The sequence below is a fragment of the Coregonus clupeaformis genome, chromosome 10, assembly GCF_020615455.1.
Source record: "Coregonus clupeaformis isolate EN_2021a chromosome 10, ASM2061545v1, whole genome shotgun sequence".
Taxonomy (NCBI): domain Eukaryota; kingdom Metazoa; phylum Chordata; class Actinopteri; order Salmoniformes; family Salmonidae; genus Coregonus; species Coregonus clupeaformis.
Genome location: NC_059201.1, coordinates 13,151,904 through 13,169,870, shown reverse-complemented (window position 1 = coordinate 13,169,870; position 17,967 = coordinate 13,151,904). Strand labels below are relative to the sequence as shown.

The 17,967-nt window shown below is 43.3% G+C and overlaps 1 protein-coding gene across 6 annotated transcripts; it reads left to right on the top strand.

The window, feature by feature from the left end:
* Window positions 1–5,196: 5,196 nt before the first annotated feature.
* ccdc66 (coiled-coil domain containing 66) lies at window positions 5,197–16,835 on the top strand. Of its 6 annotated transcripts, none has more exons than XM_041887313.2 (17): window positions 5,197–5,865; window positions 6,114–6,175; window positions 6,293–6,318; window positions 6,590–6,965; window positions 8,413–8,543; window positions 8,668–8,781; window positions 8,922–9,053; window positions 9,204–9,436; window positions 9,507–9,591; window positions 9,795–9,956; window positions 10,220–10,385; window positions 13,775–13,888; window positions 14,026–14,274; window positions 14,357–14,708; window positions 15,017–15,249; window positions 15,437–15,558; window positions 15,831–16,835. In XM_041887313.2, exons 1-17 carry the CDS (start codon window positions 5,855–5,857, stop codon window positions 15,903–15,905), a joined length of 2,643 nt encoding a protein of 880 aa, XP_041743247.2. In that variant the 5' UTR covers window positions 5,197–5,854; the 3' UTR covers window positions 15,906–16,835. The 6 variants fall into 6 exon arrangements, with proteins under 6 accessions (XP_041743247.2, XP_041743248.2, XP_041743250.2 ...); XM_041887314.2 differs by having other exon boundaries at window positions 8,662–8,775; XM_041887316.2 differs by having other exon boundaries at window positions 8,662–8,781; window positions 14,026–14,250.
* Window positions 16,836–17,967: the final 1,132 nt, after the last annotated feature.

The following is a 17,967-nucleotide window of genomic DNA, read 5'->3' as shown; positions in this document are numbered from 1 at the left end:
TAGGGGACAGCCCTAAACCTAATTGACAGAGTGAAAAGAAGGAAGCCTGTACAGTATAAAAAAATATTATTGTTGCAAACATGCATCCTGTTTGCAACAAGGCACTAAAGTAATACTGCAAAAAAAAGCAATTAACATCCCTATTCAGGACAAAAAGTTAATGGCTAACCATTATTCGGTTGGCCACCGAAAATACATTTGGCTGGTCATGCTTATCGGTCTATAGGTTAATTAGCATAATGGAATTAAATTGACTCGTGTGTATTTGTTAGTCGTCATTTATCAAACACGCACAGTATACAGAGCCTAGTTTGATGAGTGGAATAGCCTATCACCTGTCAGACAGCGAGAGAGCACCTCAAAAAGCTGGTATTGGAGCTAAACAAGCTTTTTTTTAACCTAGTCGTTGCGCAACAAATAATATTAAATGCAATTTTATTAGCTGCTTCATTAAAGGAGTTTCATGTTCAATAATAAGCAATAGGCTTTTGACTGCAAAACAATAGGCTTGCTATTGTTATGTTTTCATTAAGCTCTTAATGAAAAATGTCTGTTCCTTGTATGCATGCATAGTATTTTCTGTACAAGCAATGTACTGTTTGGAATTTTTTTCGTTTCGTTTGTTGACCGGTTAATGAGGGTCGGTTAGTCGGCAGCAAAATGTACATCGCTAGTACAAATTGTTATGTTTGGGACAAAACCAATACAACACATTACTGAGTACCACTCCATATTTTCAAGCATAGTGGTGGCTGCATCATGCTATGGGTATGCTTGTAATCGTTAAAGACTGGAGAGTTTTTCAGGATAAAAAAATTTACGTAATGGAGCTAAGCACAGGCAAAATCCTAGAGGAAAACCTGGTTCAGTCTACTTTCCACCAGACACTGGGAGATGAATTCACCTTTCAGCAGGACAATAACTGATTACATAAGGCCAAATCTACTCTGGAGTTGCTTACCAAGACATTGAATGTTCCTGAATGGCCGAGTTACAGTTTTGACTTAAATCTGCTTGAAAATCTATAGCAAGACCTGAAAATGGTTGTCTAGCAATGATCAACAACCAATTTGACAGAGCTTGAAGAATTTAAATAAAATAATGGGCAAATGTTGCACCTTCCAGGTGTAGAAAGCTCTTAGAGACCTACTAAGAAAGACTCACTGCTGTAATCGCTGCCAATGGTGATTCTAACATGTATTGGCTCAGGGGGTTGAATACTTCTCTAATCAAGATAGTGTTTTATTTTTCATGAAATGTTTTACAAAGGTTAGAATTTTTCTTCCACTTTGACATTTGAGTATTCTGTGTAGATAGTTGACAAAAATGACATTTAAATCAATTTTAATCCCACTTTGTAACAACAAAATGTGGAAAAAGTCAAGGGGTGTGAATACTTTCTGAAGACACTGTATATCGCAACCAAGGTTGGGGGCAATTCCAATTAAATTCAGAAAGTAAACCAAATTGCAATTCCAATTTTTCATCTTTGAAAAGCATTGAAGACAATTGGAATTTCAGTGTAGGCCTACTTCCCGAATTGACTGGAATGTAAATGGAATTGACCCCAACCCTGATAGAAAGAAATACTACACACCTGTCTGTCAGTATTTTCTGTGGATCTTCTTGGTGCTACTGAGTCGTAGTTGTGGTCTTCACCTGCAGAGGGAGTCCTGGTTACTTCGTCGGATGCCCTGACTCTTCTCAACAGATGAAGCATGCTTTGCCTAGTAACACAGACACCAAGTCTGGCAAACCTATTGAAGCATTTTTTCTTCTGAGCCTGGTGCAGGATAAGCGAGTTCCGAAACATGGGTGCACTCATCCTGCCGCAACGTGCCTTGAGAAGAGTGGCTCCAGCCATGCCTATGGCAAAGTTCTTTCTCTGCGTACGTTCTTTGGTCATGGCAGAAACCCATGTAGATGTGCTTGCAGACTCCAGAAACCTAAGGAACGTGGGTGCGGTTGTCTTCCATTCAGTAAAAACAGTGTCCCATTTGAAGGCTTCCAGAGAGGATGGACTGGTCTGTCTAAGTATGGAGTTGAATGGAACGCTAGTGAGCTCTTTGCATTCTTTGACGACTTCATTCAAAACCTCTTTGGTGACAAGGGGAGCCAAATCAGGATCTTCCATTATTGCCTTTGCTGCGCTGAAGAATTGTCCATTCAAAATGTTATCCACAAGTTTCTCCATGGGTCCAGAAAGGATGTATTTAGACTGCACACTCACCTAGAAATAGGAGGGGGAAATCAATATCAATCAATATGTAACTTTTAATGGCCCAGCAAGCATTTTCACCTGATACCAGCGACCAAACTATAAAAATTCTGTCATTTTGATGTGAACGTTGACCAGGGTTGAGTGAAGTTCAACTTTATAGGTTATAAATTATCACCGCATTGCTGTCAGAAATAGGATCATGGCACTACTGTGTGGTGCTATAAGAGGGGTGCAGGACTTCAGAACCTCAGCACACATTTTCTGAAGGAAGGGGGTAGTGTGCAGACTAGCGACCTTAAACACCTACCTAGAAACTATATCAAGATGTTTAGATCCTTTCACACTACCCCCGACTTCTCTCCAACATACAGCAGGTATTAGAGGTGACAACACGTGTTTACCTGGCTTAGCTTCGAAGAAGCAGCAGCATCATCATCATCATCATCATCATCATCGCCAGACTGTGGCTCCTGCTCCATATCTTCTTCCAAGTATACTGAGATTTCTGCAGGCTCATGTTTGATGCTATCGCTGTTGGGGTCTGGTGTTGCGTCTTCGTCTGTGTTCTCGCTCTTTGGCACAACTACTAACGTTACTGTAAAATCTGGCGGGGTAACCTTACACGCGTCTGTCATTCTCTCTTGAGGGGAGGGGGTGATACTACTCTTACCTTGCTGGGCCTCCAGAGTTCGCCATGCGAGAGAGCGACTCTCCCTCTGCCTCTGAGCACTCTCTCGAAATATACTGCCAATTTTCTCCACATCGCAAAAGCTTTTGTAATACCTTTTGAGAAGTTTGCGACACGTTTCGCAAATGATCTGTGGTAAGGCATCGTCCTGAGAAATTGGTCCAGTGAGGTCCTCCAATGCTGTGGTGTAGTCATATGGTTTCAAACATTGACCTTCGAATTGACTGAAGAGATTGTGCATGTATATTCTATGGGAAATGTTTTCCCCACAAGCACGACATACACCGACCCAACAGGTTCTCTTTGGTCTCATCATGTTAGCTAGCTAGCAATAGCATGTCCTTGCGTCACAGAACAGTATCAGTATCTTTGCTAGCATGGTCCAAAGGGTTGTTTTTTTCCGTTTGTTGTTACATTTTCATGTTTCCTCCTAATTAGTCCCCTCCTCATTCGTGTGATTGTGAAAAATTAATGACACGTTACTCAGGTATGCTCGTTTCACCGGCGTAAAGCAACGAAGGCCGAGTTTACGGTTGTGACTAGAAAGAATGCAGCTACGGACGGAAGTGACTTTTTGAAGCAGGTTATGATAGCATTTTAGCTAACCCTTTCCCTAACTTTAACCTAATTTTCATAAACTGCTACGTTCATTCACCCAGGGGAACATACGCAGCATGTTATGACAATTAGGTTATGGTTAGGTCAAATGCAGCAACAACAACAAAAAAAACTTGACATATATTTGACAAAAGCTGGATCCCTTCTAGACATTACCCACTTTGGATATAGCTACGACCGGAAAGGACGTTTCGTAGCAGGTTAGGAGAGCATTTTCCCTAACCTAATTATCCTAACCTGCTACGTTAATTATCCTAACATGTTGCGGACGTTCTCCTAACCTGCTACAAAAAGTAACTTATGTCTGTAGCTGTATGTGTGTATACCATCGAGATTCCTTAAAAAAACATGCCACTTACTTCCGGAAGTGACTTTAACCTAGCAGGTTATGGAAATGTGTGCAGCAGGTTAGGATAACTAACGTAGCAGGCTATGATAATTAGGTTAAGGTTAGGGTTAGCGAAAATGCTCTCCTAACCTGCTACGAAAAGTCACTTCCGGTCGGAACTGTATCCAAAGTGGATCAAATCTAGATGGGATCCAGCTTTTGTCAAATGTGTTAGTTTTTTTTTTACATTTTAGCTAACCCTAACCCTTTTCCTAACCTGCCACGTTTATTCTTATAACCTGCTGCATACGTTCTCCTAAACCTGCTAAGAAAAGTACATTCTGACTAAAACTGAATCCCTGCTAGCCATAACCGTCGAAGTGGCGTGTTTTCAGGAGTCCCGTCAGAGTATCTATTATATTGACAAGATTGCAGAGTGACCGCTCTAACAATGGAAATACATGTCCTCAAGGCAGGCAAGGTCAGGCGGGACCATTCTAATGTTAATCAATGTTTAAACGACTAGCACACAGCTCAGACTCCCATGCATACCCCACAAGACATGTCACCAGAGGTCTCTTCACAGTCCCCAAGTCCAGAACAGACTATGGGAGGCGCACAGTACTACATAGAGCCATGACTACATGTCACTCTATTCCACATCAGGTAACTGATGCAAGCAGTAGAATCAGATTTTTTAAAACAGATACAAATACACCTTATGGAACAGCGGGGACTGTGAAGCAACACAAACATAGGCGCATACACACACATGATAACATGATAACACACTCTATACACACGTACACGTGGATTTTGTGTTGTAGATATGTGGTAGTGGAGTAAGGGCCTGAGGGCACACACTTGGTGTGTTGTGAAATCTGTTATGAATGTATTGTGATGTTTTTAAAATTGTGGAACTGCCTTAATTTTGCCAGACCCCAGGAAGAGTAGCTGCTGCCAAGTTTTTAATGTCACTTGCACAAGCACAGTGAAATGCCTTTCTTGCAAGCTCCAAACCCAACAATGCAGTAATCAATATCAATGTAGCACTAAAAAAAAGGTAGAACAAAAACACATGATAAATCAAATAAGAAATAAGAAGAACACAATAAAGTAAGAAGCTATATACAGGGTCAGTTACAATTCCATATTTACAATGTGCAGGGATACTGGAGTGATAGAGGTAGGTATATATAGGGGTAAGGTGACTAGGCATCAGGATATATAATAAACAGAGTAGCAGCAGTGTAAATGATGATTGAATGTGAGTGTGTGTAGAGTCAATATAAATGTGTTTGCATGTTATGTGTGTGTGTTGGAGGGTTAGTGCAGTGTGTAGAGTCATGTGAGTGTGCATCTTTATTTATACAATATTTGGTGTACATAGAGACAGTGCAAAAATAAAAACAACATGAACTAGGTCATTTTTCTCAAAGTTGTCGGAATGCGACGTGCATCCACTTATATCAATACATTTGTAACAGCCTAAATATTACGAAACTTCTATTCGATCAAATAAGCCTTACGTAATTCGACACTCTCACAGACCTCCATACAATTCTTTAAAAAAAATCTCATTCGGACATATTTTGGGCGGAGTAAATCCTCTCGATTCGCCTCTTGCTCTCTTGTCCCGTATACCATCTAGTCAAAATCCGAGTTTAACACACTGAGGGGTTTACCGCCGTAATGTCGGAAACGTAAAGTTAACCTGTTTAGCAAGACGCTTTCTGATTCGCTGCTCAATACAAACTTGTGAATGATAAGCCAATCAATGATGTTCTCATTGGTCGTTGACAGCAACCAACATACACAATCAGAGATATTAGAAAAGGATCTCTGACACAATAAACATATCAAGAGGTGTCAATGTTTAGCTAGCAGTTTGGGCTAACTGGACAATTATTACCTAGCAATGTTTCTCACCAAATAACAACGTTGCTAACCAAGATTTATGTATATCGTTCAGCCAGTTGATTGACAACTGTCAGCTAAAATGAATCTGGGGTGAGTTATGTTTTTTTCTATCACCAGTCGTGTTTAAAGTTAGCTAGCATAGCTAACGTTAGCTAGCGAGTTTTGCAGTTGGTGACGTAAGCTAGCTAGCTAGCTAAAGCTTGTAAACCAGCCAGCAAAGTTTGGAAAGATAATTTGTCTAGCATTGTACTGTAATGTTATATCTATATCTGCCTTATGTAGCAAGCTAGCTACCTAACGTTAGATCTATAGCTATAACCTTTTGTTTTGGTGAACAGGGATGGTCTGATGTTCGAACTTGAAAATGGAAAGCCCAGGCTAATTCTAACCAATCATCATGGTAGGTATCATACCTTTCAGTTAAACTTTAAGATATCAATATACATTACCATGTGCTTCAAAGGAATCAAAGCTGATTTGAACTTGAGTTGTAATTTATGTCTTGCCATGATTGTAGGTGTTGATACGAAGAATCAAAATAAGGTAAGAGATTGATCTGCTATCTAACAACCAACTGTTACTTTTTGCACCTAGGGTCATACATTTACATTTTAGTCATTTAGCAGACGCTCTTATCCAGAGCGACTTACAGTTAGTGAGTGCATACATTTTCATACTGGCCCCCCGTGGGAAACGAACCCACAACCCTGGCGCTGCAAGCGCCATGCTCTACCAACTGAGCTACAGGGGACTAAATGCATGAACTGTAACTTTCCTTGTTGTTTTCCTTTCCTTTTTATGTCTTAATGTTTAGATACTCTCTCGAACCAGACCGCAAAATGCTCTCAACTCAAAGAAGTTTCCTGAGCCAGTATCTGAGGAGCCTCTGAGAGTACAGAGGAAACGTGCAGAGAGGAGGACGGCAGTCCCTATCACCAACACTGTGCCAGTCAAGAATGACACTCCAATGGTTGCATCCAATCATACAAAACCAAAGGCCAAGGGCAGCACTGACCACAATACCAAAGCCGTGGCCAAAGTGCCCTCAGCTAAAGAACACAGGCAGATAGCCACTGATAGACCTCCAAAGACCACTGTGAAGGACAGCTTGGTCTGTTTGACCAATGAGCAGCTCCAACAGATCCTCAGCACAATCAACAATCAGGACGTACACACCCAGCCTCAAACAGGTGAGAGTGGATGTTTACAATCATCCCAATTCTAGTGCAACTGGCACTCTGTTAAATAAACCTGATGATGAAATTGAAGATGTACCACTACCTGCTATGATACATGTAGCTAACAGTGTCTGCATATCCCTAAGGAAATGCAGGGAACTCTAAAGAGGATTGCCTGTTGAATGGAACGGGGAGAGAAGGGAGTGCTGCACATTACATTTACATTTTTGTCATTTAGCAGACGCTCTTATCCAGAGCGACTTACAGGCGCAATTAGGGTTAAGTGCCTTGCTCAAGGGCACATCGACAGATTTTTCACCTAGTCGGCTCGGGGATTAGAACCAGCGACCTTTCGGTTACTGGCACAACGCTCTTAACCACTAAGCGCCACATGTTAGTGGGAATGGAAACTCACAGGGAAAAAGGGAGGATGAAAGGTCATGTTCTAGTAGCACATTTCACAACTTGACAACTTGTATTTAACTTACTTTCTTTTATAATATAATAATAATATGACATTTAGCAGACGCTTTTATCCAAAGCGACTTACAGTCATGTGTGCATACATTTTTACGTATGGGTGGTCCCGGGGATCGAACCCACTACCCTGGTGTTACAAGCGCCATGCGCTACCAATTGAGCTACAGAGGAGCAGGTGGGTGAATGGTGGTCTACTGTCTGGCCTGTTCAGTTCTCTGGGAGAAAGAGAGATGGACAAAGAATCAGTGGAGGCCAAAGAAGCAGGGGGGGGGGAGTATTTTTATTTATGTAAAAAGCCCTTTTGTGGGGAAAAACTCATTCTGATTGGCTGGGCCTGGCTCCCAAGTGGGTGGACCTGGCTCCCAAGTGGGTGAGACTATGCCCTCCCAGGCCCACTCATGGCTGCGCCCCTGCCCAGTCATGTGAAAACCATAGATTATGGCCTAATGAATTTATTTAAATTGACTGATTTCCTTCTAGGAAGTGTAACTCAGTAAAATCTTTGAATTTGTTGCATGTTGCGTTTATATTTTTTTGTTCAGTATAGAATCGTGAAAATCACAATACATATCGTGTCGGCACCTAAGTATCGTGATATAGTATTGTGAAGTCCCTGGCAATTCCAAACCCTAGGACCACAGCACACCATACAGCAAAGGTCTGATTTCACTTTCGGTAGTGCCTTTACATTTTTTTATTTTTATCTATGGGATTTTAAGCACTTACAAATTCATAACATATCATATGAATTTCACATTATATTACATATCATACGAAATGGATGACGTAGTGCACAATTTTCTGGGACCCATTTTGGCTCCTTAGCATTATTTTCAAAACTACTGCCTGAAATTATTCAAAACCTCTGGAGCATCACTTTAATTGATTGATTGGTGGTGTCTGGGTATTGTGGTGTGATACAGCTTATATCAGACATTAATGAAGTGATTTGATTGGCTTGCTTCTCTGTCTGGTTAAGATGAACAGATGGCTCTGAAGGAACAGCAGAAAGACCTGAGCAGACCAGATGTCACGGCAGACTATGGCCCAAGGGGAAAAATGACCATCTCATCTAAACCTGGTCCTGGAGATGGTCACATGCACACCAGGGTAGGCAATGGATTTCACCCAATCAATGTCATTATTATCAGCTCATTGGCTCTAATAGTTTTCACTGTCAATGTCCTAAGAATATGTTTGTTGACAAGTTTCTGTGGTCTCTGGCCAGATGCAGGAGGAGAGGCTAGGAGGACCCGGTCTGGAGGACACAGACACAGTGTGGTCCACTCAGAGCTGCAGCAGTCACCGAGACCTCCCTTCTGCTATCAGATCTGCCTTCGTGGTGGGGGTAGAGTACCATTCACTACCATAACGTAAAAAACACACATTTACTATTAGAGTTACAGGTAACAGCCACAGGCCATCTCAACTGAAGGTTACAACAGAGTGCTGTTGTAATGTTGCTGTTTTTGTGATTGTGATGTCCAGGAGGCCACCCCAGTAGAACATGCCTTCAGTGCTCAGAAGAAGGAGCAGCATAGGAGATGGCTGCAGGACCTGGACCAGCAGAGGGAGGAGGACAAGCTTCGACGCCGGAAGGAGAAACAGTATCTCAGCCAAGTAACAGGCTGATTAATTGCTTAGTTGAATCGGGTTTGTTAGTGCCGGGATATAATTAAAATGTTTGCCCCTGTAGGTTCCCAGGACTTGAATTGAAAGCATTGCTCAATAGCGTGTTTACACTAACCCACCTCCCTCCCTCTCTCCCAGGCTGAGGACCATGAGCGCTGGGCCATGCACTTTGACTCCCCGCAGATGAGAGTCCCTCTCCAGGTCCCCGTGGCTGCAGAAAGGGGCAAGTCAGAGCCCCTGAGCTCCCTCAGTCACCAGAGGACCGCTTCTGGAGCCCTGTCTGTGGCCTGGGACGGAGCCAGCACCTACGGAGGGGACAGTCTTGGGAGAGCCAGCGTCGACACCACTGGAGGCTTCCCACAGAAGGCCAGGTGAGCCATCCAGTACAGGAGGAACAATTATTAATTCTATTCTATTCTATGATTATATTTCTGTGTTCAGCCATCTCCGTACCATGACGGCCCTACTGGACCCAGCCCAGATCGAGGAGAGAGAGAGGAAGAGACTGAAACAGCTGGAGCATCAGGTATGAGTGGGATAACGGGAGAAGACCAAGCCCTTTAACCTAATGTTGAATCTTACGCAATGTTCTATGTTGGACCCCAGGAATATTATCTGACGTCATGGCGTCAGCTAATGGGGATCCTAATAAAATGTTGAATTCTCTTGGCCATTGAGACTCTGAGATGATTGACAGGATTGTGGATTGGTTGTCCCGTCCTGTTCCAGCGTGCCATTGAGGCTCAGGTGGAGGAGAGGAGGAGGCAGCGTGAAGCGGAGGAGGCCGTGCGCCAGGCTGTGGAGCAGGAGGAGGAGAGGAGAGTGGCGCAGGAGAGAGAGCTGCTTCAGACACAGTACCAGCTTGACACTCAGAGAAAGAGACACAAGGAGGTCAGAGCACACAGACGTTACACTTCTGAACTTAGAGCTCATTGGGGATCTCTGGCAGTAGATCCGCTTTAATAAAAGAGATGACTAGCAATCACAAATTAAGTTAATGTCATGTGGCTGGAGCTTGCCAGCTTTTTCATTTTGAATTGTATTATGAGTTTTAGCCTACTCCTGTTGTGTTGTCATGCCAAGCATGCATTATATTAACTGACAACAGACTGTGTTTGTTGGGGTCTTTGTAACACGTGCGGGGTTCCTTGCAGGAGCAGCACAGTCGGAAGCAGGAGGAGCTTTACCTGAGTGTTCAGCGGGCCCAAGAGGAGGCCCTGAAGGACAAGCACCAGCAGAGGATCAGAGAGCTGGCCAGGAAGGGACACGACGTCTCCAAGCTGCAATGCTCTCTGGAGGGGGAACCTGGCTCGTCACGGGGTGATTACAGTTACCGGGGCTAATTACAGGGTGTTGCCGGGCCTAAAAAAGTCTTAGTCTGCTTAATTGTTGCCACGCAGCAAAACATATATATATATATTTTTACATGAAATAATACTCGAAGCGCACTGTCAAGAGAGCTATCCAACCACGTGTGCCTCTGTTGGTTCACGTCATGTGCGTGTGCCAGTGCAAGCCGGGCGGTTGCCAGAGGAGAGAGCAAGGTGGCCTACAATTATATAGACCACAACACTAATAGAGCTGGGACGGTGGTCAAACCAAAAAATTACCGACATTGCTCTCCTCTTACCGAGGTAAAGTAGGTGACCTAGAATGGCACATGGGAGCAGGAGTCTGTCTCCTGTTTCTGTAACGTCGGTAATTTCGGTAATTTAGGCTACACAATGTTCCTGCAGATTTTTGGGTTCTAAAACCATTATTTGGTCAACAGTATTATGCATTAACCTGCTTCCTGCAGTGAAAGTATCTGCCCTGTCCCTGTTTCGTTGCTGGCGCTCACTCCCTCTCCCCCCTTTGCACACTGAGTGAAGGGAGATATGCGTTCTGATTAGCGCAAGCATACTGACAGTTGAGCAACATTTCAAAATGTAATTGCAGGAAAAACAACTACCGTTACTGTTGTTAAAAAAGAGGATAGTCTCAGCTTTATGAGGTATAAAAAGTATTTCTCAAGTGTCAATATAGAGGAAATTACACCTTCACAAACAGTGTGTAATTGAGATGATGCGCCAGCAGAACGGAGTGGAGCAAGCCATTTAAGGTGAAAAGGCCTACATCGGCCGATTTTATAGGCCTACCAGTGGAAAGATTTTGTAGGACATCACATTTACTGTAAGATCAATTGCATGGCTATCTAGCAACAATATCATATTTAGTTAGCAATCTAGCAAATGTTTTGTGTTCCCACTTCCTTATGTGTTAAATAATGTAGCTATAGGCATAGCCCAGGGCTCTCCAACCTGTTCCTGGAGAGATACCCTCCTGTAGGTTTTCGCTCCAACCCTAATCTAGCACCCCTGATTCTAATAATTAGCTAGTTGATAAATTGAATCCGGTTAGTTACAACTGGGATTGGAGTGAAAACCTACAGGAGGGTAGCTCTCCAGGAACGGGGTTGGAGAACCCTGGCCTAGGACAATATGCACAGAAAACATGCAGGCAAATTGATCTCTAAAGAGACAAAAATATCGAACTATTCTGGATCCTATTTTGACATGTTGCATGTCAAAATATCCAGCTTTCCCTGAACATGTTAGATGAAATAGTTAACTTCTTTCATGTCTTACTTGGCACTGGATTGCAAAAGTATTCATCCCCCTTGGCATTTTTGTTGCATTACAACCTGTAATTTAAATTGATTTTTATTTAGATTTCATGTAATGGATATACACAAAGTAGTCCAAATTGGTGAAGTGAAATGAAAAAATAACGTATAAATTTTTTTGTCTAAAAAATAAGTCACGGGAAAAGTGGTGCGTGCATATGTATTCACCCCCTTTGCTATGAAGCCCCTAAATAAGATCTGGTGGAACCAATTATCTTCAGAAGTCACATAATTAGTTAGATTGCACACAGGTGGACTTTATTTAAGTGCCACATGATCTCAGTATATATACACCTGTTCTGAAAAGGCCCCAGAATCTGCAACACCACTAAGCAAGGGGCACCACCAAGCAAGCGGCACCATGAAGACCAAGGAGCTCTCCAAACAGGTCAGGGACCAAGTTGTGGAGAAGTACAGATCAAAGTTTCAGATATTTTTTTATAACCCAACCCTGAACATCCCACGGAGCACCATTTAAATCCATTATTAAAAAATGGAAAGAATATGGCACCACAACAAGCCTGCCAAGAGAGGGCTGCCCACCAAAACTCACAGACCAGGCAAGGAGGGCATTAATCAGAGAGGCAACAAAGAGACCAAAGATAACCCTGAAGGAGCTGCAAAGCTCCACAGCGGAGATTGGAGTATCTGTCCATAGGACCGCTTTAAGCCGTACACTCCACAGAGCTGGGCTTTACGGAAGAGTGGCCAGAAAAAAGCCATTGCTTAAAGAAAAAAATAAGCAAACACGTTTGGTGTTCGCCAAAAGGCATGTGGGAGACTCCCCAAACATATGGAAGAAGGTACTCTGGTCAGATGAGACTAAAATTGAGCTTTTTGGCCATCAAGGAAAACGCTATGTTTGGCGCAAACCCAACACCTCTCATCACCCTAAGAACACCATCCCCATGTTTTTCATCGGCAGGGACTGGGAAACTGGTCAGAATTGAAGGAATGATGAATGGTGCTAAATACAGGGAAATTCTTGAGAGAAACCTGTTTCAGTCTTCCAGAGATTTGAGACTGGGTCGGAGGTTCACCTTCCAGCAGGACAATGACCCTAAGCATACTGCTAAAGCAACACTCGAGTGGTTTAAGAGGAAACATTTAAATGTCTTGGAATGGCCTTGTCAAAGCCCAGACCTCAATCCAATTGAGAATCTGTGGTATGATTGCTGGACACCAGTGGAACCCATCCAACTTGAAGGAGCTGGAGCAGTTTTGCCTTGAAGAATAGGCAAAAATCCCAGTGGCTAGATGTGCCAAGTTTATAGAGACATACCCCAAGAGACTTGCAGTTGTAATTGCTGCAAAAGGTGGCTCTACAAAATATTGACTTTGGGGGGGTGAATAGTTATGCCCGCTCAAGTTTTCTGTATTTTTGTCTTAAAAATATTTTGCATCTTCAAAGTGGTAGGCATGTTGTGTAAATCAAATGATACAAACCCCCCAAAAATCTATTTTAATTCCAGGTTGTAAGGCAACAAAATAGGAAAAATGCCAAGGGGGTTGAATACTTTCGCAAGCCACTGTAGAACCCTTCCGCTTAGCGACCTTGCTTCGAAGTAAAGCCATTTGATACCTGATTCACTGAATGAGGGAATTATTTTATTATACTTTTTGTTTGTAGGCTAATGTATGTTATAATGTTATAGCATATTACATCCAAGAGAGCCACTGGGTGTTTAGACTTTTGTTCCAGCCCTACTCTAACACACCACATTCTACAAATCAACTGCTCAACAGGACCATGTTAAGCTGACCCTGGTGTGTTTGAGCAGTGCTGGATCAAAATCCTGCACACCCAGTGGCCTAGCTCTCCAGGTGGGGAGTCGACCGCATGTGCTTTATACAGTAACAGTGCTATTTGACTAAGCCTTCTGGTTTCCCGGACTGGACTATAACTAGTCCTGGACTAAAAAACGTTCAATAGAGATTCTCCATTGAACATGGTGTTTAGTAGATGACTACCAGGGCCCGGGAAACCTTGGGACTCTTGGTATTTGATGAAAGCAAAGTAGGTTTGTGATTGTTCTGTCTTCAGTCTTTAACACCGGCTCAGGACCATACCACTACCAGACAGGGAGGGAGATGGACACCCTGAGAGAAGAGACTTGCAGCACCACCTCCCTTAGGAAGGACACGGCAGTCCAGACTGGTAATATACATTACACTACTGATTTAGTGTCATGTACCGTGTACTATAAAGGCATGCATCTACTACTCACCAAATCCCCATTGTAAATAGGCATTCTAAAATGCCTCCCTGTGTGTGTTCTCTCTGTGTCTGCATAGAGGTGAACCCAGCAGTCAGGCAAGGCTGCACATACACAGTGGAGGCTCTAGGTAATCGAAGCCAGGCGGTGCAGACCTCAGACATCCCTGTAGAGCACAGACCTCCTCCTCCTCCCAACGCCAAGAGGTACAGATGGGAGGCCAGGCAGGAGGCACGGCTGGCCCAGAGGAACCCTCCTGGCCCAGGGGCGGGGAAGGAGAACGTTTGGCTGAACGACCTGGGAGGTAGAGGAGGAGGTGGAGAAGGTGGTGTGTATTGTTTTTTTCACTGTCTATAAGTGAGACAAAATAATTTCCTCTTGGGGATTAATAAAGTACAGTCTCATCTCAGGTGCAGGAGACCTGTACGAGGCCTTTGCCCGGACAGACCGAGGCCAGGGCCAGAGACATAGGGGAGGAGGTCGCAGGCCAGAGTGGAACACTCAGAGACCCAGTAAACCCTTTGTCCCAGCATCGGAGCGCTACCCTGCAGGGCTGCAACACACCAGGCAGGAGAGCCGCCTCCACAGGCAGATGGAACTCATGACCCTGATGGAGAGGAACACCAGAACCCCTCACCCCCCTGACCCCGAACCTGCTGACCCCTCGCCACCACATGCCAACTACCCTGCTAGCACTGCACAGGGCAGGATTAAAAATGCTATCACAGGTGTGACACACGCCATGGCTGTTCACACTGGAAGGTGAGTAGAAATACAGGCCGTGGTGTTACATCTGTAGCCTGGTTAAATCAGACTGAACACAGACTGTTTACTGTTTGAGGTGAAATCATTTTCAGCATTCCGTCTGGTTTAACCAGGCTACCACATTCCGTCTGGTTTAACCAGGCTACCACATTCCGTCTGGTTTAACCAGGCTACCACATTCCGTCTGGTTTAACCAGGCTACCACATTCCGTCTGGTTTAACCAGGCTACCACATTCCGTCTGGTTTAACCAGGCTACCACATTGACAGATATAGTGACAGTGTAATAAGGTATTGCTCCTCCAGGGGGCCCCCCAGATCCCCTCCAGTTCCTGCCATCAAACACCGCCTTCAGAAGCAGTCCCGTGGCTCCCGCCCCCCTACCCAGGCCCATGGGTCGCTCCAGGACACAGTCAGCCCCCCCCCCCCCTCTGACTACGTCCCCTACCTGAGGACCGATGAGGTGTACCACATGGATCCCCGTGCCCCCATCTCCAGACCCTCTACACATCCACAGACACAGCAACAGCCACACACAGGTCAGTTTCACTGTTGCTGCGGCTCTGCTCTCAACACCGTAACTTTGTCATGTTATTGTCGAGCCAAAGGCAAATTTACAATAATATACAGATTTATTGTGCATAGGGATCATCTCAGATGTATTCTGGGTATTGTCAGATGTATTTTGTGTATAGTGCTAGTTTCATGTTGTGGGTATTGTAACAGATGCGGTCCAGTGCAGGCCCATTAGCCCTCCCCAACAGAAGGACCCGCTGCTCCACCCAGAGCTGCTTAGGAACACAGAGAGACAGCAGGCCATACTGAAGAGCCTCTCAAAGCTACGGCAGGTATCTGTATTACACCTAGCACACACCTATTCCATATTCTAGATTTTCAGTGTCTTCTGTGCCATTCTCCACCCTTCTCCTCAGTGAGCTCTCCTTCACTCTAAAGTAAAAAGCAAGCATGTGTTAATGGCCCCCTCCCCTTGTTTCTTACACCAGTCCATTTCTTTTAAATCCACGAGGGAGAGTAATTGAGTGAACACTTCAGGGAGAGAGTAGAGAATCTGAAAGTAGGCGGGAGGAAATAACTCACAAGCACTGTGTTTTGATTCCAGGGTTTGTTACAGAAGCAGAAAGAGCTGGAGACAGGACTGAACCCTTTGTTGATCGTTGCTGAGGACCACCACTGACCTCCTCTACTACACGTGACCCACAGCCTCATGTCCAAAGGCACAAAGGCCCTAGTAAACACTCAGGTTGTGCAACTGATGTACAAAGCATTTGACAACGGTTTGTGAGAGCATTGTTGTGCAGACAAACTCAAGATATCCATTGTATCACAATCGTTGTGTTGAATGTGTTGTATAACTGGAGTGTGTATTACGCAATCCTGAACTGGAGCATACATACAGCACTTTACCATTATGATTGAACTGACATCTTAGTTTGTAAAGAGTATTTAAGCTAAAGTTGGCACTTTACTGACCACATTGTAGATATTATATAGAATGTAATGGCCTGTGTGTGAGTGGCTATGATTGTAGTGTTGGTATTTGTGATCACTTGATATGTAGTGGTACTTTTGCTGCCATAGAATAGAGTACCACAGTATGAGTCATAGTACCCATAAAGCCTAGTGGGCAAACAGGGAAATGGTTCCAATTATTTTTCCCATAGGGAATTTGAAACACTTATGGGCTGTTTCGTATAGGTTTACCCTGGCGTGACGTTTTGATAACTATGTAAAACTCTCGGACAAGGGGACTTAATCAATATATTCTCCTGTATTTACCCCCAAAAATGAAATGCTAATTTGCTGCTAATGTGGCTATCATAAAGAACTACAAATGTCAAGATGATCTGGACGAGACTGTCAAATCGAGGCAAAAGTAAGAATCCCTGGATTAACTATCTAATGTTAGCTAAATGTAGTAATGAATAAATTGGCTACATTTCTTCAAATGGACAATTCTATGAAGTGTCTTGTGCAAGTTTTAAATTGACCGGTTATCAAATGTGTCAGCTAGAGATGACGTGCAGGAGCTTGGGAATATATTTCTAATTCTTTTTATTTATTCGTTTTAGATCACAATATAATCACATGATATACATTTACCCCCCCAGCCTAAAAATAGTTAACCCAAACAGGCCAACAATCAGCATTTCATAAGACACTAATACATTCAGCCGAATATAGTAAGTCCACTTGTCAGAGAGAGATTTACAGTAACTCTACATGAAACACAGCCCTTATTTTAAGTGTTTCTAAAATCCCCTATGGGGAAAAATGACTTGTTTGACTGCTAGGTTTTATGGGTATTATGACACTTCCACTGTGGGACGCTGTTAGTTTATTTAGAAACTTCGAAGGGACCTGATGTCATCTAATGACCATGTGTATCAATTCTGTTATTTAACAAACTCATTTAAAATGTACTGTGTTGTGTGAATAAAATTATTTTTTAAATATACAATTATTTAAAGGGTAACTTTTTATTTTGTTCAAATGTCCGGATTTAAGTCAGTGCTAGTTGAAATAATAAAACAGAGCCAAACAAGAACGCCATCATTTTGACAAGCATGTTTTAATACTAACAAAGTTGTGTAAAAAATAACATTTAAGATAAAAACCACTGGTTTTCTGTACAAGGCCACATGGCTACAAAACCAAAAAAGGTACAATGATATTAACTTAGGCCTAGATGAAATGAGATCAAGCGTTGCATCGCAGATGGTTTGGCGGTGTTGAAGGTCGAACTGGGCCTTAAATGGGTGAGCAGCTGCTCTTGATCATTGTCACAAAGCCACACCTGCCCCACTCCCATTAGAAGTTCAGAATGAGAACGTGTAGGCTATATAGAAATAATTACGCTCAAATTGAAAAATAATGAAATAATGAGGATTTCTATCAGCCTAATCGAGGTGTAGATTACATCTCACATTCCAGTGTTAGAATTTGTAAACAAGGCTGCATGGGATTTCTCTTAATGCGACTCCATGCAGCCAATTGCAATGTCCGCTTTAGGTGTAATGCCAGGAGCCGCTTGTGTATTTGACAGCTCTAACACAGTTCCACCTCAAACATCGCCAAAATAACCGCTACGCAGACGTCGGCTAAAGTGGATATGATTGAATCCAGCCCCTACACAAACAAACAAACAAACAAGTAATAACCAAAAAGTTTTTCCTAGAAAATACAAATATAATCGTTTCGTTTTACAAGATCTGACATGTTAGTGAGTAGCATCGCCA

Excerpts from the sequence above, each read along its gene's own strand:
- ccdc66 (XM_041887311.2), top strand. Across the intron at positions 6,966-8,412 it reads ACACACCCAGCCTCAAACAG|ATGAACAGATGGCTCTGAAG; the intron begins GTGAGAGTGGAT and ends TGTCTGGTTAAG. Across the intron at positions 14,275-14,356 it reads AGGAGGAGGTGGAGAAGGTG|GTGCAGGAGACCTGTACGAG; the intron begins GTGTGTATTGTT and ends GTCTCATCTCAG.